Genomic DNA, 27,904 nt, shown 5'->3' on the forward strand with positions numbered 1-27,904 from the left:
TGCCATTATTCATTAGCAAACAGGGCCAGCAATACAGTCGATTGCTAGTAATGCTACCAGTAAGCCATGAGTACCTAGTAAACCATGTAGCACCCACAACACTGACGTTGCCATTACTTTTGGTGATCTCGATTTTGCGAAGTGGTCTACCTTTTTCTTTGGTCGCTAACTTAGCACTGTAACTCAATAAATGGAATGCTTTGTGTAATTAAACATGAACAATGTCCTCTGTTTCCATTGTACACTTTATTCGCAAATGTTAGAATCTCGTTATCCTTCAGATGATTGCACCTGCTTTGCGTCTCTTAGACTGAGCGGCAATGCATTATGCAGGCAGTGCGGATTTGTTTGTTATTGACAGCGTTGCCAGATTGGGTAAATTTCCCGAACAATGATAATTTTCCCAGCCTAATGCGGTTAAAAGTAGCCCAATTGGGTGGGAAATCTGCCCAATCTGGCAACACTACTCACCAGCCAGGGATCCTGCTGATTGGTTCATAGCGCAGCGCGACTAGATTTTTGCGCGAATCAGACACCTGTAAGGTCTCACCCCGAATGCGTGAGATTTGAGAGCCCTGTACATTACATACATACTAGGGATGGGCACGAGTAGTAAATTCCAAACTCGAGTGATCGAAGGAATTCCTCGAGGATCAATCGAGTACTCGTTTAATCAAATCTATTTTTAGAATGCAACACATCTGCAGCAGGAATAGGCCTGATGAACGTCAATATTACCAACCAAACATGTAATGCTTATTCTCCATCAAAACAGTCAGAGTTATCAGAGTATTCATTATTTATTTTTGCAAACGTTCAAAACACATTTTCCTTACAAAAATAAATATGCGTCTCACAATTTAAATCACGTCGAACCAGGGCCTGTAACAGTTTAAAAAAAACAAAAACGAAACAAGTAGCCTAACCATTGCAAATAATTTAAATCTGCAAATAAAACGGCAGCAAATGGACTATGGAAATACTCAGCGTTTTGATCTTCTCTACACGGCCGGGATTAAAGCTGCGTCTTGTGGCGGTGAAAATAGCCGACACACTAGGTGGCTGCGGGTCTGCTTTCCCGAATTCACTGTGTTTCAGGAGCATATGTTGCCGCATAGTACTTTCTGGTAGCTCGATTTCGCTTGGCATATTTTACATTTCACCTTATGATCTCCTATTTCTTTAAAGTATTTCAATTCTTCGCTGCGCTTTACTTTAACCGGCATCTCTTAACTTTTTGAATTCTGGCGTGCCTGCACACGGCACGGAACGCGCCACACAGAAATGGATACATTTCATTTGCTTTGTGCCCACGGCATGCGTTAGTGGCGCCGACAGAAAATTGATACATTTGCTTCAGAAAACGTAGTTTGTGTATGTATATGCAAACTCGAGATTGCCTCTCCACCAACCAAGTTCATTTGTAACGAGGAGTACTCGAGTAATCGATTCCTCACGCCCATCCCTAATACATACATACCAGTGGAGGCTTCTCCATTGAGGAGAGGGAGGAAGATCCTCCTTAACATTGTTCGGAATAAAAAATGTAGATTGCCCAGACTACTGTAATGAATTAATGCCCTTAAATATGACTACTTTAATGCCTTTGAATAATGTTAGTTTCCCTGGGTAAAGGGACATTAGCACCCCCTATCGCCTATTGACAATTACTTCATGGAGGAAGGTCCTCCCTCAGCCTCCGTTGACTCCTATTCATTTCCCCAAAAGTACTGGCGGCCGGTGAACAACATGGGTTTCAATGGGACTGAGTGGGTGTGACCTTAAAGTGTAATTCCGGCGCAAATTGAACCCAGGATCTTTGTTTTGGCATGAAAACCCATCAAATAAGCCTTCCAGATACCTTTTTAATTGAAAATAGAGTATCATAGTTTCCCAGGCGCAATGTTTGGCGTCCATGTTGTTGGCTTGGGGCATTGAGTTTCGCTTCTAAATCTGCATTTTTGAACCACTAATATTGGTCAAAATAGCACCAAACCTCTACAGTAGCATGACTAGGGTCCCTACACATAAAACAAAGCACAGAAAACTTAGTTTGCAAACCCGGAGTTTATTTAAAAAGACAGTTTAACAAGCATTACCGGTAGGTCTGTGTTTACAGGAAGTCCACACAAGTCGATTGCCGAATGCGCCGGAGTTCAGTTCAAGGAAGAAAGTTTTGGAATTTATAATTTATATAATTCATACTTATAAATAATATGTAGCAAGTGTTGACACGTAAATTAAAGTAATTGCATATGTAAGTTAGTTACAAAATAATTGTTCGCTACAATCAAGCATGGCACGTTGTTGATGGAAGACGCACTGCACACGTGATTGACGCATCGAGTGAAGGACAGCTCAATCACCGGAGAAGACGACTGTTCTACAGCTCTAAGTCAAGAGAGAGATGGTTCGTGTTTGTGTTTTCCCCGGCTGTGAAAAAAATGAAAAGTTACACTCCAGAAACTTTCCATAGACTGCCATTGCGGTACAATGACCAATCTCTGGTAGACCAGTGGCTTATTGTTCTGAATATGGACATTGAGACGCCAATCAAGACGCTAATGCAGAGGGATCACCGTGTCTGCAGTGCGACTTCATCATTCCCAAAAGAGCTGCTGACCCAAAGAACCCACAAGGAGTTTCATTGAAGAGGCATGCAATCCCTCGGGTGCAGCAAGTGGCTACGGTGCATACTTGAGGTAAAGTTGTTTGCTTATTTTTCGTGTTATATGGTTGTTCACAATTGGTGTGGGGGAGGATGCGTCACGAAACAAAGTTATAAGCCCTACCTTCATTCGAGGAAGTGAAAGATGATCTTGTGAGTTGTCCAGGTAGGCTAATCTTGATTTATTGTGTATAACGATTTGTGGTGGGAATTTCCGGACCACGTCAATCGTTTTCTGTGTCAACCGTGTAGAATAAAGTCATCAGAACATTTAACAATTGTGGTCATATTTATGTAAAAACGGTACAAGACCATACAACAAACAATAAAACAAACGTTGCAAGGAGAAGTCCATTCCATTGGCTAAAGCCAGGAATTCATATTGCCAGGGCAGCATTGCCCCCCAATACTACCTTACCATTTGGCTAATAAAATGGTAATCTATCATTTGAAGCTGATAATGGCCTTCTCCTTGCAACGTTTGTTTTATTGTTTGTTGTTTGGTCTTGTACCGTTTTTACACAAATATATGACCGCAATTGTTAAACGTTCTGATGACTGTATTCTACCGGGTTGACACAGAAAACGATTGACGTGGTCCGGAAATTCCCACCACAAATCCTTATGCACAGTAAATCGAGCTTAGCCTACCTGGACAACTCACAAGATCATCTTTCACTTCCTCAATTGAAGTTAAAGAGGAAGTGAATAAGTCCTAAAGTTATAGGACTTATAACTTTGTTTCGTGACGCATCCTGCCCCACACCAATTGTGAACAACCATCTAACACGAAAAATAAGCAAACAACTTTACCTCAAGTCTATCCGTAGCCACTTGCCGCACTCGAGGGATTGCATTCCTCTTCAATTAAACTCTTTTTGGGTTCTTTGGGTCAGCAGCTCTTTTCGGAATGATGAAGTCGTCCTTATCAAAATGAGCACTGCAGACACGGTGATCCTTCTGCATTAGCGTCTTGATTGGCGTCTCAATGTCCATATTAAGAACAATAAGCCACTGGTCTACCAGAGATCGGTCATTGTACCGCAATGGCCAGGGGCGCCGCATCCCATTATGCATACCAGGCAACTGCCTGGGGCCCCGTAATTGTTTGGGGGCCCCGGGCCACGGGGGGGGCCCCCTAAAGCAAAAAAAACAACAATCCCAAACACGGTAAACACGGACCCACCAGTAATGCTTGTTGAACTGTCTTTTTAAATAAACTCTGGGTTTGCAAACTAAGTTGTTTGTGCTTCGTTTTATGTGTAGGGACCCTAGTCATGCTACTGCAGAGGTTTGATGCTATTTTTAACAATATTAGTGGTTCAAAAATGCAGATTTAGAAGCGAAACTCAATGCCCCAAGCCAACAATATGGACGCCAAACATTGCGCCCGGCAAACTATAATACTAGATTCTCAATTAAAAAGGTATCTGGAAGGCTTATTTGATGGGTTTTCATGCCAAAACAAAGAGCCTGGGTTCAATTTGCGCCGGAATTACACTTTAAGAGGCCCATTAGCCTACACCAACATTGTTAACTGTCATACATAGCTAAACAAGCAAATGAAAAATGGAATACTAACGCAACTGACATTTTTATTAGGCTATTAACAACATTATAAAAATTATAGCGTAATGCACCCGTTCTTTGTCTTTGGATATTTTGAATAAAAGCATAAATAAATGGCGAATCGCAATGATCGCAAGCAGAGGAACGTGAGAGTCATTGAGCACCAGTCTAAAAATCCCTTTATCACTAAAACAATTTTAGTGATTAAAAGTCACCACAGCGCCTAAAAGCCATCAACGTCATTCATGTTAAGTAAAGGGAAGAACCTCGGACACGAGAAGTTAACGGAGCCGTGACTAGGCCCTCTCGAATGTCTGACCGAAAAAACATTTGTTTCACTACGACTCTTTTCAGCTGCCCACCCCTCCTTCTCCAGCAAAAAATATTTTTTTAGTACATGGCATAAAGATAATTATGAGCCCTTGATTGATATCCAGTCATTTTTTGCGGAGACACATTCCTGTTCCCCACTTGTATTGGAGTGAAAGGAGATATCTACCTCTGGACCCCTTGAATCGAGGGATCCATCCACAGCCCACTTAAACAGCTGCAATACCAGGCTTGGCCGCTGAGCACTGGTGGATTGCGGAAGTATGCACTGTTCCTGGGGAATTGTATATTAAACGTGTTACCCTGCGACATTGAGCAGTTTTTATAGGAATGAATGAGCGCCATTTTGGAATCCGCTGTCCATTCTATAATCGCTCCATGGTCCAGACTCTCTGTACAAATGAAATGTAGTACGAGAGTCTGGTAGGACCAGGCTACGTCATAAGTAGTTATTTCGAAACAAAATTGAAAGGATAAAATATAGATTTCAATATCATGGGTATATGTGTCTACACAAACAAAAATAGGTAGCCTAATAATTAATCAAAAAATTATAAAAAAATATGTAAAATTGTATATACGCTATCTCCTACCTCCTATATTCTATCACTTTACTTACACAGTAAAGTGACAGGATCAATCCATAGACAAAAATCTATCCATATAACTAATTTAATTTAGGAGGATAGTCATTGCACAGCTGTAACCAAGTATTCTCATTATAGCCTAGTTATATCCTAGTTTTGCATATTTATACATTGTATCCTATTTTCATATTTCATGTGGCATCTGTAATTTTATGTAGGCTACAGCATCTGTATTTTAAATTTAGCTTATATCTTCTTTTTAAATTTTACCTTTTGCTGAGGTGGTCGCTGCATTATTGTATAGGCTGTCTGTATTTGAGTAACAGTTATTTGTATTGTGTAACCTGCTGGATTCTGAAAGTTAGTTTGGGGTCAATAAAGTGTCTGTCTGTCTGTCTGTCTGTCTGGGGGGAAATGCCGTGAAAAATGTACGCACGGTGCCTTCAGGATTAGGACTGATATAGCATATGTCGGCCTAGGCCTAGTTGATCGTGTTTTATTATTTGAAGCATTCATATTAGTCCATTATTTTCTTAGGCGACTCTGCTGTTGGCCTTGATGGGGAGATATTTTTTTGCTGCCATGCACAAATAGTTGAATCCAACAACATTCCTGCGTCTCCCCCTCCTACAGAGCCCATTTAAGCACCGTGTCAGTAGACAGTTACAAGCCTATGAACGTTGTTAGAGCAGTGCACGTGCGTTCATGTTAAGAGGAGTTTTGGGAAAAACTGTCATTTTTTACGAAGGTTCGAAAGAATGATGGGCTGATGGGCCTCTTAATAGGCTACTTGGCTCCCCAGTTCATCAATGTCTCTCTCTATGGCTCCCTCTCATTCCTTTCCACTGTGTATTTATATAGATTGAACAAGAGAGGATGTAACGATAACTCCACGAAAATAAAGGCTCCATGGCTATAATAATTTGAATATAATTAACTTATAAAGCGTGTAACAAGACACTGAGATGATCTGGCTGGCTGACTAAAAAGGCACTGAATTTGGAACTTATAACACTGACTAAAAAGCATTGCGATCATAAAAGGTGCCCATCTGACAAAAGCACAAATCTGACAATAGATGGACTTGATCCGACAACCTCTTGCCTTCAGAGCAAGCGTCTCTATCGATTAGGCCACACAGACCACACGGTTTATTTTGGATTCACTGATATATATCTATATGACGCTATAACTAATAACAAATGAGAGGAGAAATCGTCACAAGCAGATCTGTGGTGAACTTATTTGGTCTGCTTGTCTTGTTCAGTGATTGGGCGCAAACACTTCAAATGCATTGGCTGAGAGAAAAGAAGGGCGGAGTTTATTAGCATACTAGAGAGACGCCGTATGTTACGCGCGTTGTGATGTGCACAAACGCGCGTATTTTACCCGCGGTTCGATGCTCAAAACAGCGTTTTTTCTCACGCTCTTGAAAGGCTTCATTGCGGCGTAAAAAGAGGCGCAATGAAGCCCACCAGCTTTTCGCCGTTTTTCTACATTTTACTGCGTTTTTTACGGCGTAATGAAGGTGATACGTGACTGAATGAGGGCGTTTTCTGTCGGGGATGGCTTGCCATAGATACGCGGTAAAGTTGTTCAGAACGTGTGCTGATACGCGTAAAATAATGTTGAATTGAGTCGCCCTGGGCTTGCCATACGTTAAGGTACGGCCACACTGCACGCGTTAGAGGCGTTGAAAATTGACATTTGTGCATAAGGAACCATTGGTGTAGGCAAATAGACGCGTTACTAGCGTTAAAGCGGCACGTTAAGGGGCTTTAGACGCGGCATACGCACGTAATGACGCACGTAAACGCAGCAACGCGCCCAATGCGCAAAGTTCAAAATTTTTAACTTTTGAAGCGCCTGCGCGTGGCGCTTAGCCGCGATAGCCAATCAGCGTGGAGCTTGGCCCGAGTCACTGGCAGAGAGTAACGAGTGACGCTTGCACAGAAGCATATGGCGGACATCTTTCTTTATTCTGGGTGGAAATAGTTACATAGTTACGCCATTAAAAGCGTTTATGCAAACATTTTTAGCGAGAAATGTGCATTTTACTTTCATAATGTTCACTCGGTGAATGTGAAGGATGTTTGGTTTGATAGTTATGACGAAGAGGGAACGCTCCATTCACTTGCATGGGCAGCGTCTTTGGTTGCTAAGCAACCTCAACGTCTTTGGCGGACTATTTCTCTGCTGATCAACACTACGAATGCTGGAAACACACCAGACACATCATGTGAAGTTATTTAACCCGATTATTGTTATTTATATCCGAGATTATTTAATCCAACCCGATCGAAGCTCTATCATGCACCCAAACACGGCGGCGTTTGGGTTTGTTACCTCGGACTCCTAAATCCAGCGCAGCGAACGTGGGTGCGTAGGCGCGTTGAACCATTTTTGTGACACACAATGATCAAGCATCAGGTTAGGCGCGTTACTCGCGTAATTTAACACGAGTAACGCGTGCAGTCTGGCCGTACCTTAAAGGCTAATTCCGGTGTAAAATGGATTTGCGATATGTTTTGTATGATAACGAGTTGAAACGTTCATTTTGCAGCACAAAAACCGCATATAGACGCTTTCTTCAGTTGGCTGTTTTTAGCTGATTCTATCAAAAACGCTATCCACTTGGAACGAAGGGGGCAGGGGTTATGGTAAAAACTAAATCGCTATTTTAAACCACTTAAAAGGCTTAAGTAGCCCGACACTTCTTTGGTAGTATAATAAGGGTCTTAACACGAGGCATTGAGAACTTTGTAAGTGTACAGATTGTTTATTAAAAATGACATTTTATACACACATTACCATCAGTAGATCACCCGTCGACGCCATTTTGTTTTCAAGACTCGATAGATAGATTGACGAACACAGAGATTTTGACAACCGTCAGCAACACGCAAGCTCTGTGTTCACCAATCTAGTTATCGAGTCTTAAAAACGAAATGGCGTCGACGGGTGATCTACTGATGGTATTGTGTGTATAAAATGTCCTTTTTAATAAACAATCAGGTCAGGCTACTTTTAGCCTTTTAAGTGGTTTAAAATAGCAATTTAGTTTTTACCATAACCACTGCCCCCATTGTTCCAAGTTTATAGCGTTTTGACAGAATCGGCTAAAAACAGCCAACTGAAGAAAGCGTCTATATGCGGTTTTTGTGCTCCAAAACATTGTTTCAACTCGTTATCATACAAAACATATCCCAAATCAATTTTACACCGGAATTACCCTTTAAGAGACGCAAAGCAGGTAAAATCATCTGGGGCCGGTATTTCAAAATGATCCGACAGGATTAATCCACCTGGATTGGATTAAATCCTGATCAGATCCTGAAAACGGGTATTTCAAAGCAAATCTGATCTTGAAGATTCAGATTCAGATTTGGCAATCCAATCCTGCCTTTGATCCGGATTAAAAGCTGCTGTTGAGTATTTCAAAACTTAAGTGGGAAATCTGGATCAGTTTGATCCTAAAAATCAGGATCACCCTGATCCCACCTCAGAGGTGGATTTGAGGGAGATTACATGTTAAGATTTGAACAGTTGAAGTGTAACTGCTCCCAAAGTTCTTTGTTTAATACAACTAAGCTTCACTGCTGTTTGATCAATGTTTATTTCCTTTTCACGTTCCTTTTTTTTTTCTGCAAACATGCACGCTGTTCACTGCAATGCTTTAACAAATCGGCGTCAGAAGTGCAACACAGAATAAACATTACACTACTGCGTGTAAGTGACATTACAAACTCCAATTAACAAGGAATTATGAAGGAAAAACAATGTGATTTATTAAACAAACAGTGTTAAACTATGCAGTATACATTTCAGTCTTTTAACTGCTTTTCCAGCAACTGAATTCTTAACTTCACTTCTTCTTGTTTAAGAAGTGTTAGTTTGATTTGTTCATTTGTTAGAATTATTTGTTGCTGAGCCCGTTCCGTTTCCACCTTCAGTAGTTCATTGTAGCCATCCCCCTTCTCAGCTTGCCTTTTGCGCTTACATGGTGGTGGTGGTGCCGGTGGATTCCACACACACACACTTAATTTTCATAGCCAAAGCTCAAAAAGTAATGCCATTTGGAGCAAGTCTGTGCAAGTCTCTTCCCACAGACATCTGTAAAGAAAATCTAATATTAAGGTTTTAGGGCTGTCCCCTTTGTTAACAACTGTTTCCTAAAAAGATATGTACAACACATTTTAAAATCTACACACAATGCCTTGCGAGTGAATGCATTCAAATGGACTGTGGACCGCGACATACAGACGCTAGCCTATTTACTAGCTTGTTAGCTCCTTAACACAGGAGTCAATGGAGCAGCGTTAGCTCGCATTAGCGCGAACTCTGCTTAATTAGAGATCGCCGAGCTCTTCTTTCAACTTTGTGCTGATTTACATAATTGGTTAACTCAATATAATGATTGCCTTTCATCTAGTCTGAGGACGCATCAACACTGGCTAAGTTTATACTTTAATTCAGAGACAATAGTTGAGCTAGCTTCTCCTTTTTCTGTAAAATGTTGGCTCCATTTCCTGTTTCCAGTCTGTGATCCAGGGGGCGGGACGGATTTGGACATCCCAATCTGCCGGTATCAGGATCACTCTGATCCAATCCAGCAAAGTTTTGAAATACCGGGATAGATCAGGTTGATCCGTGGCTGAGGACAGGGGGATTTGGTTATCCGGATCATTCTGATCTGGATTACAAGTTTTGAAATATCGGCCCCTGAAGGTTAACGAGATTCTAACAATTGCGAATAAAGTGTACAATGGAAACATTGGAAACAGGACATTGTTCATGTTTAATTACACAAAGCATTCCATTCATTGAGTTACAGTGCTAAGTTAGCGACCAAAGAAAAAGGTAGACCACTTCGCAAAATCGAGATCACCAAAAGTAATGGCAACGTTAGTGTTGTGGGTGCTACATGGTTTGTTAGGTACTCATGGCTTACTGGTAGAATTACTTGCAATCGACTGTATTGCTGGCCCTGTTTGCTAATGAATAATGGCAAATCTCCAACGTGGGCTGTTCATGGTTTCAAAATCTTGATAGGGCAACCAAACGCCACGACAAGTTTCAAGTTCACGTTTGTGTTGCTATGCGACTTTCCTTGCTAGGCACCATGCCTATAGATCAGGTTGTTTGAAATAATGTTCTCGTTCTTTTACTAGTTTGTTACTCTGACCGTTCTGTTTGATATTGTGGAGAGGGTGTGGAAAGGGTTAATGATTCAGAGCATGATGCATTTTAAATGGCATCACTTTTGGTCTTGTGTCTTTTTTAAAGCAATTGTTACTGAAAATATCATAGCTAAATTACAACCAATAACTTCGGTCATTGAGGGCAAAAATAGGCCCAGATTTTTTTATTTACTTTTACAAATCAAGTGTAGGCCTGATTTGACTAATGGGCTTTGCATCCTTTCCTTCTGCCCTTGTAGTCCATTTCAAAGACATGCTGCCTACCAGCTTTCAAATTACAGTGATGCCACTGGTGGCTTTGTATCAATTTAATTCACATAACTATCCCTCCCTACTATTTTGTAGTTCACCAAAACACCCTGAAACAACTTGAGTCTCACATTCTCATGCCGCCATACACCAACAGTGCAAGCAGGCCAATGGCAACCAAGTGCGCAGTCCATCCTCTCTCACTTTAAAAACCACCAGCCGCCACTGATACATACATACATACAAACAACCACACACACACACACACACACACACACACACACACATAGGATGCTCCTCATTCTCTCTGAATGTGTCCTGTGTGCAGCCTGAGAACCTTCTGTACCACAACATGGACGCCAACTCCAAGATCATGATCAGTGACTTCGGCCTTTCAAAGATGTCTGAGCACGGGGTCATGTTCACGGCCTGCGGAACCCCCGGATACGTGGGTGAGTGAGAGGGTTGGACGGGTCGTGGTACCCTCCCACACTGTAACCAACCAATGGGAGAATACATCACATCACCCATTACTTTGATTGGAGCAATTTGTTAAATATTAAGTTATTACTGAAAAAGACATTAATTAAAAGAACAAAAACACTGGGAAATGGCCCTTTGAATAATTGATTCTTGATTCTTTCCGCGCTGACAATTGACTTGGATGCCAAAGCCTGTGTCATAGTGATCTGCCTCGTCGTCTGACGTCCTGCCTGCAGTTCTGCAGTTCTGTAGTTATGTTTTGCGGTGGCACAATGCTTATCAATGGAAGATTTCCGCTTATGTTCCACAACAATGTTGCATGCAGTGCAAAATAATTTTCCCCCACTTTCACGTAGAATACCAGGATACTGCTTTTCGCGATCTTTCGCAATTATGTTGGTCGGCAAGTGGGAAACGTTGGATGCGCACATACCCCCCTGAATTTGCGGGGACTGGTTGATGTGGCGTTGAAGTTGCAAATCGCAACATCGCGAAATCCTGGAGGGTCTGGTTAGGAGAGACCCCTGTGTTTGTCCTAAAATGACATACTGTTTGATTCTGGTGTGTCTGGTTTCTAAATGTCTGGTTGTTTCTACTACTTTAGAAACCTTTTCTTCCTCGTTTAACTCTGTCTTGTGTTGTCCAACAGCCCCTGAGGTCCTGGCCCAGAAACCCTACAGCAAAGCAGTGGACTGCTGGTCCGTAGGGGTCATCTCCTACATCCTGTAAGGAGGCCTCTCCCACCTGCACCGCTCCATACACACTCAGGACTCATGCAGGCCGCCAATCAGAGTCTAAATAGATTCAGACTCCAGCTCCCATTTCTTTGTTTTCCATCACGATTGAAAGAAAATCGTCTTTACACAGGCTTTAAAACATTATGCCCCTTTCATCTCATATTTGTAGCGGAACCCTAAAAGTTATATAACAAATGTTTTAATAGAGGCACGGCACGACGCAGAGCCTGAATGTAGCGGGATGTCAGTCCTCCCTCTCTTTGTAAAGAAGTTTTTGGATGACAATTCAAAACATTGTTTTGGGTCTCAGCTGTTGTGAGCTTTGGGCTTCAACATTGAAAACACGCCGACAGAAAGAGACTTTGAGAGCAGCTTGAGCCCCTCAGTGAAGGGGCTGTTGTCTGTCTCCTCCCCAGGCTGTGTGGCTACCCGCCGTTCTTCGAGGAGAACGAGAAGAGTCTGTACGCCAAGATCATGCGGGCGGACTACAGCTTCCACAAACCCTTCTGGGACGACATCTCAGAATCAGGTGAGACCAGGTTCAGGTACAGCATACTACTCATACTGATCAGGTGATAAAGGTCCAGGTCAAACTACTCCTACTGATCAGGCTGCTCCTGCTTGGTTAATTGTTATTATTATTTGTGTCCTTTGGACGTGTTTGATTAGAAATCTCAACCCGGTATCATGCGATTTCATGCTCATGCGCACAAACGTTAATCTATTGAATCGTGTTCCAGAGCACGATAGTCCGACTTTTTTTGTGCTACACAGAACGAAAGTAAACCAATGCATTCTGAATAGGAGTGTTCTCAGACAATTAACGTGCTCCACAAAACGCTACGAGAGAGAGAGAGACACTAGTTATGTTTATGCCAAAACCACAAATGCTATATATATATATATATATATATATATATTGCCTAATTATATATATTGCCTATATATATATATATATATATATATATATATATATATATAGCCTATATATATAATTAGGCTATAATTATATTATTTAGCGTGTAATGAGACAATCTATGGCCAAATTGTCGAAGATGCCCGAGAATCTCCGGAAATATCAGCATGGGAAATCGGCGCATCAGACCCATAAACCTATACAGAAAGACGTCATCTCAAGCGGGAGAGAACGTTTGCGGTGCTGGTTTGTGTCACGTAAGTACAGGGCTCTCAAGTCTCATGCATTCGGCGTGAGACACACACAATTCAACCCCCGCACACTGTCATAGCATGTAGCTGTTATACTTACGACGTGATGACGTATGTACAAGAGCCTACCGTGGCCAGGCCACAGTTGCAACGCCCAACGGCCACGGCCAGATGGCCTAGTGTGAGTGCAGGCCCGAGAACAATGGGGCCATTTGAGCACGTTTAGGTGTGAAAACGGCCAACGGCCACGGCCAGACAAGTACCCCTGACTGCAGCCCGCCGACGGAGCCCACATTGAGGGGGGGCACTCAGTCCACATGGAGGGGGCGGGCACTCCGCCCACATGGAGGGGGCGGGCACTCAGTCCACATGGAGGGGGCGGGCACTCCGACCACATTGACGATTGAGCAGATTTCCGCTGCTCTTGTTAATGCAAGAGTAAACGGTAATACTATGTTAAGCTAGCGGGAGCCCATGCTGTTAATTCAATTATACAAACAGATGGTACGGGAGTATTGTGACTGGGTATCTTTCTTGCTGCGTACCATGGAACTATTATAAAGTTAAGCATAGCCTAAACGACTTGCAAATACATTTTCTCTTGTTTATTTTTTTTTTCGCTTAGCTGTTCCACTCATGGACCTATTAAGGTTCCACTTACAGTTTTTTTCAATTGCTTGAACACGTTTTGCAAAATTTGGCTCGTTGTGTCAAAACTCAACACACAAGCAAATAAGACAACAACACTGGGAAATAAACCATTCACATCTATGTCAAATTGAAACTCGGCTATCGAAACCTAACAATTCTTTGTAAAAATGGCACTCTTCTCAAAATGAAACACACTTGCATCATATGAATACACTTTCAGATCAGCAGCAACACACTGGTCTACTTTATATAAAACACTGCAGTCTTTCATGTTCACTGTTGTTATTCAGTTCCACAGAGGGCACGTTTTCACCACAACCAAAATGAATACTAAATACTGTACATTGCAGTACTGTACATTACAGTGCAGTAAATACAGTTTGAGCAAAAATAAATAAATAAATAAACCCTACTGTACTGTGAACACAGAAAAACATGGCAATTATGCATGGGTGGGCTTATGGATCCTGCCGTCTGTTGGTGTCTGGCCATAGGATCTCATCAACATCACAAGCAATATTTTCTTCCGCTAAGCATCGGGGAAATTTTGCCTTGTGTGCCTAATCCATCCATGGATTGAGCCTATGTTGATGTCTCCGCAGGCCTGTTCCATTGCCTGCAGAACAGGCATGTGAGCATGAGGTTGGCGGTCATATACGCACCATCTCCAAGCCGAATGGTGTGTAAGGGGGCAAGTATAGGACTTCAAATTGATGATGGTTGGTGAACTAGTTGCGTACCAGAGCAGCCCAACGGAAACTAACATTATCCCAGACAACAACAAACCTGGGCTGCTCTGGTCTGTCCTGTACAGCTGCATCGTGAAGTGCATCCAGAAATTGTATTATATGTTCGGTATTGAAGGGACCTAGTTTTGTTTGATGGTGCAGTAGCCCTTGAAGGCTTATGGCAGCACACAATGAGATATTTCCTCCGCGCTACCCCGGGACTTGCACAATTGCCCTCTGGCCAATTATGTTACGACCCCGTCGTCTTGTTTTGCTGAGGTTGAATCCAGCCTCATCAATGTAAATCAATTCATGAGGCTGTGCAGCTCCATCCATCTCCAAGAAAAAAGCAATCACAAAATGTAACTGTATTGGTTTGCTTCTTTCTTTACAGTACTGTATATACTGTACTTTACTGTATATACCATAGAAAGTACTGAAACATCTCAATGTAGGTAAACACAAAACTACCACTTTTGTTCAAAATGGAGCATTAGCCACCCTGCAATACAGTACATGTGATATGGTACAGTACTGCAAATACTCTAGATACAGTCTGAGTAGAGTAGAAAGTAGAGAGTTGAAGACATACCTGTTTTCCAGTCGGAATGTCCTTATTATGGATGAAACTGTGAAACGGCTTAGATTAGGGTGGACTCTCTGCCCAGCTTCCCTCATAGTCAGGCCATGGTTTATGACATGGTCCACCAAAGTTGCTCTTATGTCATCGGAAATAATGTTCCATGCACGGCCTCTTCCACCACGTCCTCCTCTATGTCTCTGTCCTCCTCTTCCTCCTCTACCACTGCCTCTTGCTCTTGCTGCATCCATGCTTGCAAAGTTCTGAAAATGGCTTAACTGAGGCATTTTTGCAGCTGGCTGATTGGTGTTCAGTTTTGGAAGAAAGTGTTTTAAGGTGTGTAAGTAAGTATTCTCAATTAACCAATGTGTTTAGGATTTTGAATAGATGTGTTTTCCCAATGGTACAATGAGACGTCATTTTTGAATCAAGTGTCTTATGTATGAAATACTGTGTAGTGTGCAGGAGCAAGTGTGTTGCAGAAAGGAGCAAGTGTGTTGCACAATTGCAACTTAAGTGCAAAGCAGCGCTTTTGTTTAAGGAATGGTTACATGTGTTTAAGGTATAGAAACAAAAACTTCAAGTTGTGTTGCGATAGTGTTCAAGCAATTGAAAAAAACTGTAAGAGTTCACGTTACAACCGTTCGCCATTGCTCCATGTTTAAATCACAGTGCCTTGTTCGTGACCCGTTCACTAACTGAAATAGTGCCCCCTAGTGATTTTTTTTTTTTTTACTCAGTATTAATAGGCCTACTATTGCTGTTTTCGCTTGACTTTTTGTATTTCTCTACTGATTGCTTCGACAATGCAACATTAAAAGTTACTAACAGCGACTTCACACAGAAGCTCTGGCTTAGGGCCGCCCTTGGGCCCCTGGGCATGTGCCCGGTGTGCCCGTGCGGTAATCCACCCTTGCCTGTAAACAATGCAACGTGTGCGAACTCCTGTACCCGTCTGTCTGTGAAAGTTACAGGCCCATTAAGAGCCAAAATAAGATTTGGGGAACTATGAAGACTGGGACCCAAAGGTATGACCTTAACAGATGTAATGTGAGGAATAACGAAGTGACCACATCTAAGGGCAAAAAGTTTACCTCAATAGACATAATGAAAAGCTACATGTGTGAAGCACATTAAGTTACACCAATCACAGGAGCACTAACAACAGTCTTTTTATTCAACAAAACAATTAAAAAATAACAACTACAAAAAATAGATTGTAAACTATTAACATAAAAGATAAATCAATAAAGAGTAGAACAAACAAAGTCTCAACGGGGGGGGGGGGGACACACTGACGCCTTCCTCAGTGAGGTGGACGCCACTCTCGCTTCACGCTCTGTCACCCGACATCGCCGTCACCGCCGCCATAGCTGCCAAGCGCCGCGATTATGCTGCATCATCAGACTACATTGGAGTCGTGTGGCGCAGGCGTCACGGGGAGGGGGACGGGGAGGGGGGACGGGGAGGGGGAGAGGTGTTTGACTCAAAAGAGGCAAACACCTTCAGGTTTCTCCTGTCCATCATCTCCACACAGAACAGTTCATAGTCAGTATGTAATCTGAATGAGAATTGGAATGGTTTCCACGTTTCTTCCTCATCCCCGCCGTCATGGGATTTGCGCTGTGTTGATGCTGCCATCTGCTCCCGACCTTCCATCCCAATGACCTCTGGGAGAGAAACACTGTCCTTGAAAGACTGTAACTGGCACCATGCTGCAGCCTGAATTGTGTCCTTCAGGACAACATCATCTTCCTTGAAGAAGAAAGAAAAATTATTTGTGTCTGTACTTGACACCCTACTCTCCCAAAACCACAAAATGGTATGCAAACAAAGGCTACTACTACTGATGAGTTTTCAGTGATAAAAAACACTATTCAACTAGTCATCAGACTATTTCATCTGGCTATACATACAACCTCCAGCATTACACACATATTACATACCAGGTTCCCAGGTTCCAGTTCCTGGTCTTCAGTTTTGTCTGGAAATAAAACAGATTGTTGTCTGTAATGTTGAGTAGGCTAATACAATGGAATAATAAAAGTAGGCCCTAGTAGTGCAATAGATCAGTCATGGAGTAGGCTATAACTTCTATATTGATGGTGTCTCTAAAAGTCAAAGAAAACCAGTATAAACATAAAAGCAGTTTTCTACAAAAAAACATTGCAGTGTTTCGGTTTTCTATTTTTCGGCTGCTTTGTATAAGATGGCTTGTGCATATAGAGACAATGTAATTAGACTAAAATAATATTGATATTCGATTTCTGTGGACCCTTATGAACATTTCAAGACCCAACATGAAGTATCAACTCATTGCTAAGGATATCCACAACGACGATAAAGTAAGAATGCACCAAGGGTGGGGGAGGCTATTTTGACCTAAGACACCGGGATATATTTGATCTATATTCACTAAACATATTTATTCCACCGAATGGTTGACATTGGTTGACAAAACAACCTGAGATTCTAAGCTTTCAAACGGTGTATGACATGACCATATCACTCAACCTTATGATGCTGAAAATTGACCTAGCATGTTGGGGGGAACATGCTAGGTGTAACTTAAACTTTCTCGCCGGCGGGATTTGACGATTAAGTAGTTAACAAGACATAATACACAATTGCATGAATATTACTAAATATATTAAGCATTTTGACAGTCTCACTTACTTGCATGTTTTAGGCATCACTCACTCGGGCGGGCACACTCTAATTTCAGGTAATTTCAGGTACATTTCAGCTAATTTCAGTTCAGAAACGGGATCAGAAATGCTGTTTGAGTGCCCGCCCCCTCCATGTGGACTGAGTGCCCGCCCCCTCCATGTGGGCGGAGTACCCGCCCCCTCCATGTGGACTGAGTGCCGCCCCCTCCATGTGGGCTCCGTCTGCGGGCTGCAGTCAGGGGCTTCTCCGGCCAGATGGCCTAGTGTGAGTGCACCCTTCATCTAGCCATCTATTGTCTTGTTTTTGGCTATGTGAATGAAAGTCTGCGTCGATGCCTCGCAAGTCCAGTGTCGCGAGCGGACGTTGCCATGACATCTAGAAATCATACTGTATTGAATGGGTTATCATTAATATTGATGTGTAGGGGTTGATTATAACTCGTGAATAATATTGTTTATACCACGGTCTGGGGGAATACTCGTATTCTGATTGGCTGCAGGGCGTGCATTAACTCCTGATATAGGCCTACAGACACCTGCTAAGTAGTTCCAGTCAGTGTTTAGATTCTCTGCCCAAGCCCGAGCCCAACGCGGGCCGGGTCGGGCCGATATTTCCCACCACTATCCTCGGGACGGGCCTTTGATCAAGCGTTTTTATTTTTATTTTATCATTGGTTTACTGGCCTAATCTGAGGAGAAATCTATGCCATAAACAAAAATATTATAGGCCTTTATTACACGGGTCTTCTCAATGCTGTGGAACGCTCCGTTCACTTGCATGGGTAGTAGTCCCGTGACTTGTCAACCCCAGCGTCTTCCGTCTTTGCGGACAGATTATTTCTCTGCTGATCAACACTACGAATGGCCAAAAGACTTGTATGCCCCCCCCCCCCCCTTAAATAAATACTATGGGAGAATTATTATTATTATTCTCATTCAACTTGAACATGTGTTTTTACAGTAGAGTGGTGGAGGGATGACGTATGTTGGCCAACCCGGAAGTGAGCGTCGCCCTGGGTTCCCTTGACAAAAAGCCAACGGGTTTTTCCATTGGATTTTGGATTATTGCAGAAACATTTGCATGTTTGAAGCACCTCCTCAAAAACTGAAAATAAATAAATAAATAAAAATAACCGTGCTCCAAAAAACGAAATGTAAACCAATGCATTCTGAATGGGAGTGTTTCTCCGATTTTTCCATGCTACACAGAACGAAATGTAAACCCATGCAAATAAAGACTTCATGGTCATAATAATTGAAATATCATTAATCTCCTGAGTATGTAGGGTGGTATTCTATTTTTTTCAACGGGGCTGCATCCAGTCACTTGACCGTCATGGTTGCTATGGTGGTTGCTATCGACCGCCCCGCTCTAATCCTTACATGGCTCTAAAAACCACGAGGCAAAGGAGCTGCCGTCAATTGTCTTGCCTTTGTCGTAAACTAGGGTCCGATGGTTAAGACAGATATTCCAAGGAATCCTTAAAAGGAAGCTTGGATATTTGTATTTTCTGCAGTTTAGACTTCTTCCATAACCGATTTTTGAAAGCAAATCACCAAGCTCATTGATTTAACGAGGCAGGGTTATTTGAAACAATTTATTAAATAAATATTTGTGAGAGGTCATTCCTTCTCCTGAGTGTGCTTCCTATTTATGTCTAGTGTACACCCCTACCGTCCACAAGCATCCCCCCCCCCCCCCCCCCCCGCCCCATATGGATTTAACATAAAAGATCCACCCAGCCCCCCCACCACGCCGCTTATCTCATAAGCGGCGTGGTGCCGGCTCCTTTTGACCTTTTCACCCCAGACTTCAAAAACGTGGCCACAGGCCAGCTGTGTCTACACCCCTTAAGCCACACATGTACACCTCCATCCCACAAAAAATGGGGACTAGAAACAAACCTCTGTCTTAGGTACATTTACTGTACTGTTGGAGGTCACGCCCCTTTTCCGGACTTTTCGAGATAGCTAGGGATGCTAAAATGTTTACAGACATTTCCCGGGGCCTCGAGAACGACATATCCGAAATTTGGAGTTCTAGCCCTTAGAGAAATAAAGTTTTCCCAAATTGACTGTCATTTGGACTAAGCCCCTCAGAATTGTTGCCTGCAAGACCTCATGGTTCAGAATGTGGTGGAAAAACAGTTTTTGAGAAAGGAAGGTCCTACCGCCCTGAAATTTGAATACCTTATTCTAGGGCCTAACTGGGGCCCCCGCACAGAAACTTGGCCCGGTCGGACCCCGAGGGCAGGGAGGGGGGGCCCTTCCTGCCCAAAACTTGGCCCGGTCAGACCCCGAGGGCAGGCCCCCCCTTCAAAAACAAGAGAATAGATGGCTAGATAAAATAAACATCAAGACATACAATTCTAAAAAGAACAGATGAAGCAGCTACCCTTTTTTCCTTTGCGGTTTGCCTACAGAGCAGCGCACCTGCATTTAATATATCCGTGAATTGTCACAATTTCTCAGAATCAAATGTGAAAGTAGAAACGGGTGGCCAAAAGCTGTCATATTGTTAGTTATCACAGACAATTTTAAGTAGAAACGGGTTGCCAAAAGCTGTCATTTGTTAGTTCTCACAGACAATTTTCAACAATGAATGATCTGTACGGAGCTCCTTAAGGCAGGGGTTTTCAAAGTGTGAGAGAGTGAGCCCCCCCTCAGAGAAAATAATTCAGCTGAGCCCCCCCCCCCGAGTTCTAAAGACCTGTGTTTTGAAAGCTATCTTAATTATTTTACACATTTTAAACATCTCTGATCATAATTTTAAAACATTTGAAACATATTTTTTAAACTTTTGAAACATATTTTTTAAACATTTTAAACATATTTCTGAAACATTACAACTTCTTTGTGCGTTTTTAAACACATTTCTTAACACAATTTAACAACTTTATCCAAGCATGTTTTAGCTTAACCTTTTTTAAATACATTTCAACATCTTAATCTGTGTAAACTGCCAGTTTACACAGTTTCATTCAGGGTCCCCGACTCTGAATTTTCAGAGTCGAATCAGATCTGCTTTTTCAGTCCAGAGATTCGACTATTCGGCGGGGTTTGTTTACCGGCGTTGCTATGGTGACCTAAATTATTATAAGCAACTGAAAACGATGCCGGTTTGAAACTAAAACTGTGATTCTGAAAAAAGTATAAATGCTATCAAAATTCCATTGGATAGTATTGAAGATACAAGTGTGTACATTTGTTCAATGGTTTGAACGATGGTAAACGGTTGAAAAATGAATGAGTTACGATGTCTAGAAGTAGGTGTATCAGAATGGGCTGACGTCTTCAATGAAAACAGCTGAAAACGAAGCGGTATGAAACTAAAACTGTGATTCTGAAGAAATTTTAAATGATAACGAAATTCTGTTTAGATATTATTGAAGATACAAGTGTGTAGATTTGTTAAATGGTTTGCACGAAGATAAACGGTTGAAAACTGATTTAGTTAGGTTACTTCTACAGTACAGGTTTTTCTTCGGGTTTATTTTTTTCTCACGTCGCGCCCCCCCTGAAGAACTCTGGCGCCCCCCAGGGGGGGCGCGCCCCACAGTTTGAAAACCACTGCCTTAAGGTACATTAGGGAGAACGGCAGAACCTTAGTTTGGAAGTCGTGCTTAGTGACACGACAAATACTTCCAATTGAAATACAAAATTTAGAAAATACGTGTCCCTGATCACGTTTCAATAGATTAAATAACGTGACAGTGTCACGTATTTTCGTGAGACCAGGTTTGAGCGTGTGCATGGGTTGAATTGCGTGTGTCTCACACCGAATGCATGAGACTTGAGAGCCCTGTACTTACGTGACACAAACCAGCACCGCAAACATTCTCTCCCGCTTGAGATGACGTCTTTCTGTATAGGTTTATGGGTCTGATGCGCCGATTTCCCATGCTGATATTTCCGGAGATTCTCGGGCATCTTCTACAATTTGGCTATAGATTGTCTCATTACACGCTAAATAATATAATTATAGCCTAATTATATATATAGCCTATATATATATATATAGGCAATATATATAACTAGGCAATATATATATACAGGTATATATATATTTATCAGTGGCGGCTGGTGGTTTTTAAAGTGAGGGAGGAAGGACTGTGCGCTTGGTTGCCATTGGCCTGCTTGCACTGTTGGTGTATGGTGGCATAAGAATGTGAGACTCAAGTTGTTTCAGGGTGTTTTGGTGAACTACAAAATAGCAGGGAGGGAGTTATGTGAACAAAATGTATACAAAGCCACCAGTGGCATCACTGTAATTTAAGAAGGAAAGGATGCAAAGCATGTTAGTCATTAGTTGCTTGTAATGCTACCAGTAAGTCATGCGTACCTAGCAAACCATGTAGCACTCACAACACTGACGTTGCCATTACTTCTGATGACCTTGATTTTGGGAAGTGGTCTACCTCTTTCTGAATGAATGGAATGTTTTTTGTAATAAGACGTTAACAATGTCCTCCGTTTCCAATGTTTCCATTGTGCATTTAGGATCTCGATATCGCAGATTTCACTTGCTCTGCGTCTCTCAGACTGAGCACCGCGGCAATGCTGACCGGGTTTGTTATCGACAGCGTTGCCAGATTGGGCAGATTTCCCGCCCAATGATAATTTTTCCAGCCTAACATGGTTAAAAGTAGCCCAATTGGGTGGGAAATCGGACAAATCTGGCAACACTGCTCAACATCCAGGGATCCTGCTTATTGGTTCATAGCGCAGACGGATAGATTTTTGCGCGAATCAGACCCCTTAAGGTCCCACCCACTCAGAGGAGGATTTTCCTCCTCTCTCCCATTGAAACCCATGTTATCCACCGGCCGCCAGTACTTTCGGGAAAATGAATGGGAGTGAACGGCGGCGGAGGGAGGACGTTCCTCCCTGAAGTAATTGTCAATAGGCGATAGGGGGTGCTAATGTCCCTTTACCCAGGGAAACGAACATTATATATTCAAAGGCAATAAAGTAGTCATATTTAAGGGCATTCATTCATTACAATAGTCGGGGCAATCTACATTTTTTATTCTCAACAATGTTACGGAGGATCTTCCTCCCTCTCCTCAATGGAGAAGCCTCCACTGATATATATAGCATTTGTGGTTTTGGCATAAACATAACTAGGGTGCACTGTACTATCTGCGCACACCCTTTCTGAAGCCTCTCTCTCGCTCTCTCTCTCTGTCCCTCCCTCTCTCTCTGTCCCTCCCTCTCTCTCTCTCTTTCGTAGCGTTTTGTGGAGCACGTTAATTGTCTGAGAACACTCCCATTCAGAATGCATTGGTTTACTTTCGTTCTGTGTAGCACGAAAAAAGTCGGACTATCGTGCTCTGGAACACGATTCAATAGATTAACGTTCGTGCGCATGAGCACGAAATCGCGTGATACCGGGTTGGAAATCTAAATCCATATTACTTTCTTACTTTGACCAATCACCTTACTGTTTTTCTGTGAAGTAATAATATAGATAATAAATACAATTTAATAAAAATGTGAAACTAATGAACAACTTAGTTAGGGTCAGAGTTAGAGTAAAGTATTTTTCTTGTCAATTTAGCATCAAATCTTTTATTCACCAAATCAGCCATGTTATCCACTCACAATTGACACCAAAGAGAAGAGGAAAGTTGAGTGTGGAGGAGTATTCGTTGATGTATAGACTTTTTACAGGAGAGGGCCCATGAACCATTAGAAAACGCATCTGTTCCTCATCTAAGGTCTGGGGACAGGCAATCAAGAACTGTGAACACCATTGTCTGATTGTGGTTGTTAATGGTTCACATATTTGGATTAGAAAGTAAGTATTTTCAGAGACTTACATACAATTCTAATACAGATCGAGAAAGGAATTAACTGGTCAAAACAAGCTCCTTGTTTGGTAAATCTTTTACCTGAAGGGACCAGAGTTTTTATTTGTTCATATTTATTTAGTTAGTTATTCATGAATACTAAAGGAGATCATCAGACATCAGTTTTCCTCTCTCTTGCTGCTTCCACAGCTAAAGACTTCATCAGGAACATGATGGAAAAAAACCCAAAGAACCGCTTCACCACTGAGCAGGCGCTGAGGCATCCCTGGTGAGTCCTCACTAACTATCCTCACTGCTCACTACTCGTACACCAACATCACTAAGAGCAGCAGGCCTCCCTTGTGAGTCCTCTATAACTATCCTCACTACTGTTATAACAACATCACTAAGAGCACTAATGTGTCACATATGTGTCACAACGGGTCACTTTAATGTGTTACTAATTTGTAATTGAGTAACGTGATGCTAATGTGATGATAACTGCTTGGCAGGATTTACGGAGACACAGCGAGCGACCAGGACATTTACCAGTCCTTCTGCGAGCAGGTCCAGAGAAACTTTGCCAAATCCAAATGGAGGGTACGTAGGCCCATGATCACCAAACTCTAGACCTAGAGCCTCGGTCGGTAGAGCCCACGACCTACACTAACTCTAGACCGAGAGAGTTAGTCAGTCAAGCCCACGACCTACACCGAACTCTAGACTTGGTGCGATTGTCTGTGAAACCTCAGAGATCAAAACCGAACATACTCGAGTTTGCGGCATCACGTGACACACCACCATACTCCCCACGTGTTTTAATACCCCCTGTGAGGAGACCTGAGACCTGACCCTTGATGAGACTGTGTGATGAGATCTATGTGTGTCCCCCGACCGTGCGTCCCCCCTGACCCTTCTTCTCCCCCCTGACCATGTGGGTGTCCCCCCTGACCGTTTGTCCCCCCTGACCGTGTGCGTCCCCCCTAAACAGCAAGCCTTCAACGCGACCACCGCCATCAACCACATGTGTAAGCTGCAGCAGTCTCGCGGCGAGCTCCCTGGCCCCGGCATGGCCCCGCCCGACTGGTGTGAGGAAGAGGGCCCCTGTCTGGACCCAGACCCCAACCCCCCAAGTGCCACCGAGCGCACAGCTGCCACCCAGTCCGAGGTGGCCCCGCCCACCCAGCCCCTGATCGCCTCCCCGGGTGCCGCCGTGTTCCACTCAGAGAGCAGCGCCATCCACATGCCGCCCCTCAGGTACGGCCCTGCTCCCGCCTCCATGAGGGGGGGGACGGGTTTGGCCTGATGCCTGCAGGGATGTACAGTAGTGTGTGTGTTGGCACGTACCTACTCATTGCACGTCCTGGCCGTAAAAAATAAATTAAAATAATAATAACTTAGTTGTGTAGCATCTTATCCTAGCTATCTTTGTTGTATATGGGTAATGGGTTAACCTAACAATTGTTATTGTAAATTGCTTTGCACTTGGTTCAATGAACATCCTTACTGTACTGACAGCGATGTATTGTTTCTCCTTCTTCTGACAAATACTCTTACTGTAATTCTCTTTGGATAAAAGCGTCTGCTAAATGGCCTAAATGTAAATATAATGAAGTGTATATGTGTCAAATGTTAATATGTACAGTATAAGTGTCTCTATTCCGATATAGAGCATTGGCATTCTGGATGTAACTCAAGTAGGTAGGTACAGATGTGTTCTTGGTATGATGAGCATGTTGAGCTGCCCTTCATGGTGTCCTCCTCTCTGGTGTTTCAGCGCTGATACTGTGGAGAGAGGGAGGAACCAGAGGGGACAGACGCTGCAGACAGGGGTGTGTTCTGTCATGTGATTGGCCGGACCATTCACATCCTAGGTCACCCAGGTAAGCGTTTTATGGATAGGTGTGCCTAGCCCCGCCTTTTAAATTGCAATGTTGTGATGACCATGAGCTCTAAGAAATGTACCAGAACAGACGTCCCTGAAAGCAAAGGTCCCATTTTTGAGTCCAACATCTACATTTACATTTAGGGGATTTTGCTAATGCTTTCATCCAAAGCGACTTACAACCATTCATTTACACATTCACACACCGACGGCGGAGTCAACCACGCAGGGTGACAGCCATATGGCCGGATGCAGTAAGGGTGAGGCGTCTTGCTCAGGGACACCTCGACACTCAGCTAGGATCAAACTAGCAACCTTCTGGTTACTGGTCAACCCGCTTTACCTCCTGAGCTACCATCGCCCGGTACATCTAAATTTCCTGAATGGCACAGGCCAGAGGGGACATTGCCTGTGTTTCAGTGTAAGAGAAAAAATGCCAGGACTTTTACTTTCTCAGCTTTTCTAGAATGTTCCTCATGGCAAATCACAAAAACATTCTTTCTTCAAAGTTCTTCTTGTTCTCCACAGTTTTCTCACGCTGTTTTCAACCAGTGAAGTCCTTCACTGCTCTGTGAAGACATCCAACGCTTTCCTGAAGTCTGTTCCTGTCTGCTACTGTCCTTAATAGAGCATGTGGTCCCAGATATACTGTTATGGTAGAAGACCTTCAGAATTTCACGTTTTACCATAGCCCGGCCATTCGCTCTGAGGGAGATGTTGACTGACGTTACGTATGGTGTGTTGTCTTCATCCTGCCACAGGAAAGAAAACAGCTTTGTGGAGCTTAATGTTGAACCAAACACACATACACACACACACACACACACACACACACACACACACACACACACACACGCACACACACCTGTACAGGCGCACAATGTTGTTAAACACATGCAGACACACACACCTATACAGACGCATGCTGTTGTTAATCTTATATATCTTTATGGTGTTGTTTTTACTGAACTGGATTTCAATATTATCAAATGGGTCTTTTGAGTTTACCTTTACATGCTCTGTAATGTCACATTTCTGTGACATATATGCATATATTTATATAGTCAACGTCACAGTTGTACTCAAGCATTCAGATTCTGGTTAACACATGACTCATGTTATTTGACACGCTTCGAATGTAATTTTTATGTCAGGTATCCCGTTTGCAGGTACATAAAGAGACTTAAGTCAGGCTCTGCACCTTGTGCGAGGTCCTGCATTGTGTATCAGGGGGTCGACCTTTCGGAGGTCTCTCTGGTTTATTTGTTTTATTTCAACCTTTGCAACCTGTATAGCTCTGCTCAGGAAGGAGCCAACCATTTCTCTGGGAGTGGGTTTTATATGTGCCACATTTCAAGCCATAATCCAGTGCATCGATGCAGTGCACTATAGTCGTTAAAGCGGCAATCTCGAAGATCTTTAAAGATTTTCATTTAAATAAATGTCAGTTAAGTCACTATTAATCGCCGCATGAGGTGACACCATACTGATGGAGCCTCTGGCCCGTGGGTTAAAGCCCTTGCATTTGCAGTTTTATGATTGTTAGGAACTGGTTGTCATGGCGACATTACCGCCTTACATTCAAATCCCAAGAGTCACAGTGAGCGGAGCGTTTCTGCTCCCAAGCAGTGGTGGTTCCGAGAGGGGAGGGGGGCAGGACGGCCTCGCTCTTCAACCCACCTACCGGAGCAGGGCGCACGTTTGATACCCGCCATGGGTGAAAGTCCTCTGGTACATATGTTATGTTGTAATGCCATGCTCATGGGTTCTTTGCTTATTTTCTCAATAAACATTTAAAATCACTGCGAAGTGTCTGTCTCTACCATTTCCACAAACTTACTCCAAACTGTGTTCAGGTAAGTCTGAGAGAAGGTTGTACATCATGTCGTGTGTCTGGTCTGCCCTACCCCAATGTCCATTCAGTTTCTTACTATGAGAAGATAAGAACAACAAAGACAAGGAAAAGAAAGTATTTTGATATTCATTTGAAAAGCAATATCCGAAAGGTAACTTCTTCTCTTCTTAACTCATTACTTTTGACTTTCTATTGCTCAGCCACTTTACACTGAATTATAATTTCCTATGACATGTTTATAAAAGGTTTTATTTTTAACAGTTTCATATTTATGCTCATATATCAACTTGTCTTTGCTATTAGTTTTGGAATAGGCCTAATGAAGACCAAATGTGAGACATGATACCCTTTAGATCACTGTAGGCAGGGGCGGAGTGGGGCACTACAGTGGGGCAGGGCCGGACAGTGGGGCACTGTCTGTCTGTGAGCACTTGCATCCCCCTCCAGCATCCGCTTCTTCTTTATTCTGTCCTTTTCAGCCCCTCCTTTCTCCTTTCTCTTCTTGCCTTTCATGAGTGCCACAACAAGCAAGCAACCAAGAACTTGCTCGCCTTCTCTGTCTGACGCATCTTTAGGATCATCCCATCAGACCGGCCGCTCATATATCCCCCTACGACTTGACCTGCAAGCTGTTTATTGGATAAACGCAATTCCCATTCTACGTCAATTCAAGCAGAAAATAAATTAAAGTGTAGTTCGTATTTTTTATTTATGGCCATGAAAGTTCTGTAATGCCTGAATAATGAAGAATGA

At 42.8% G+C, this 27,904-nt stretch overlaps 1 protein-coding gene and 1 long non-coding RNA gene across 4 annotated transcripts in view; one reads left to right on the forward strand and one right to left on the reverse strand.

The window, feature by feature from the left end:
• The window catches only part of LOC115557644 (calcium/calmodulin-dependent protein kinase type 1D), a 36,771-nt gene extending 9,673 nt beyond the window's left edge, over nucleotides 1-27,098 (forward strand). For all 3 annotated transcript variants that reach the window (XM_030375617.1, XM_030375619.1, XM_030375618.1), the window contains 8 exons: nucleotides 10,933-11,056; nucleotides 11,737-11,812; nucleotides 12,241-12,353; nucleotides 23,622-23,700; nucleotides 23,924-24,011; nucleotides 24,403-24,668; nucleotides 25,189-25,294; nucleotides 25,825-27,098. In XM_030375617.1, the coding sequence (XP_030231477.1) occupies nucleotides 10,933-11,056; nucleotides 11,737-11,812; nucleotides 12,241-12,353; nucleotides 23,622-23,700; nucleotides 23,924-24,011; nucleotides 24,403-24,668; nucleotides 25,189-25,261 (819 nt within the window). In that variant the 3' untranslated portion in view covers nucleotides 25,262-25,294; nucleotides 25,825-27,098. The remainder of the gene's footprint in view (nucleotides 1-10,932; nucleotides 11,057-11,736; nucleotides 11,813-12,240; nucleotides 12,354-23,621; nucleotides 23,701-23,923; nucleotides 24,012-24,402; nucleotides 24,669-25,188; nucleotides 25,295-25,824) is intronic.
• On the reverse strand, nucleotides 16,098-17,672 carry LOC115557645 (uncharacterized). The gene is made up of 3 exons (XR_003979215.1): nucleotides 17,627-17,672; nucleotides 16,897-16,934; nucleotides 16,098-16,705 (listed from the first exon to the last, which is right to left on the reverse strand). It is a non-coding gene; the product is annotated as an uncharacterized LOC115557645 (long non-coding RNA).
• Nucleotides 27,099-27,904: the final 806 nt, after the last annotated feature.

This window comes from Gadus morhua, chromosome 13 (genome assembly GCF_902167405.1).
Source record: "Gadus morhua chromosome 13, gadMor3.0, whole genome shotgun sequence".
Lineage (NCBI taxonomy): Eukaryota > Metazoa > Chordata > Actinopteri > Gadiformes > Gadidae > Gadus > Gadus morhua.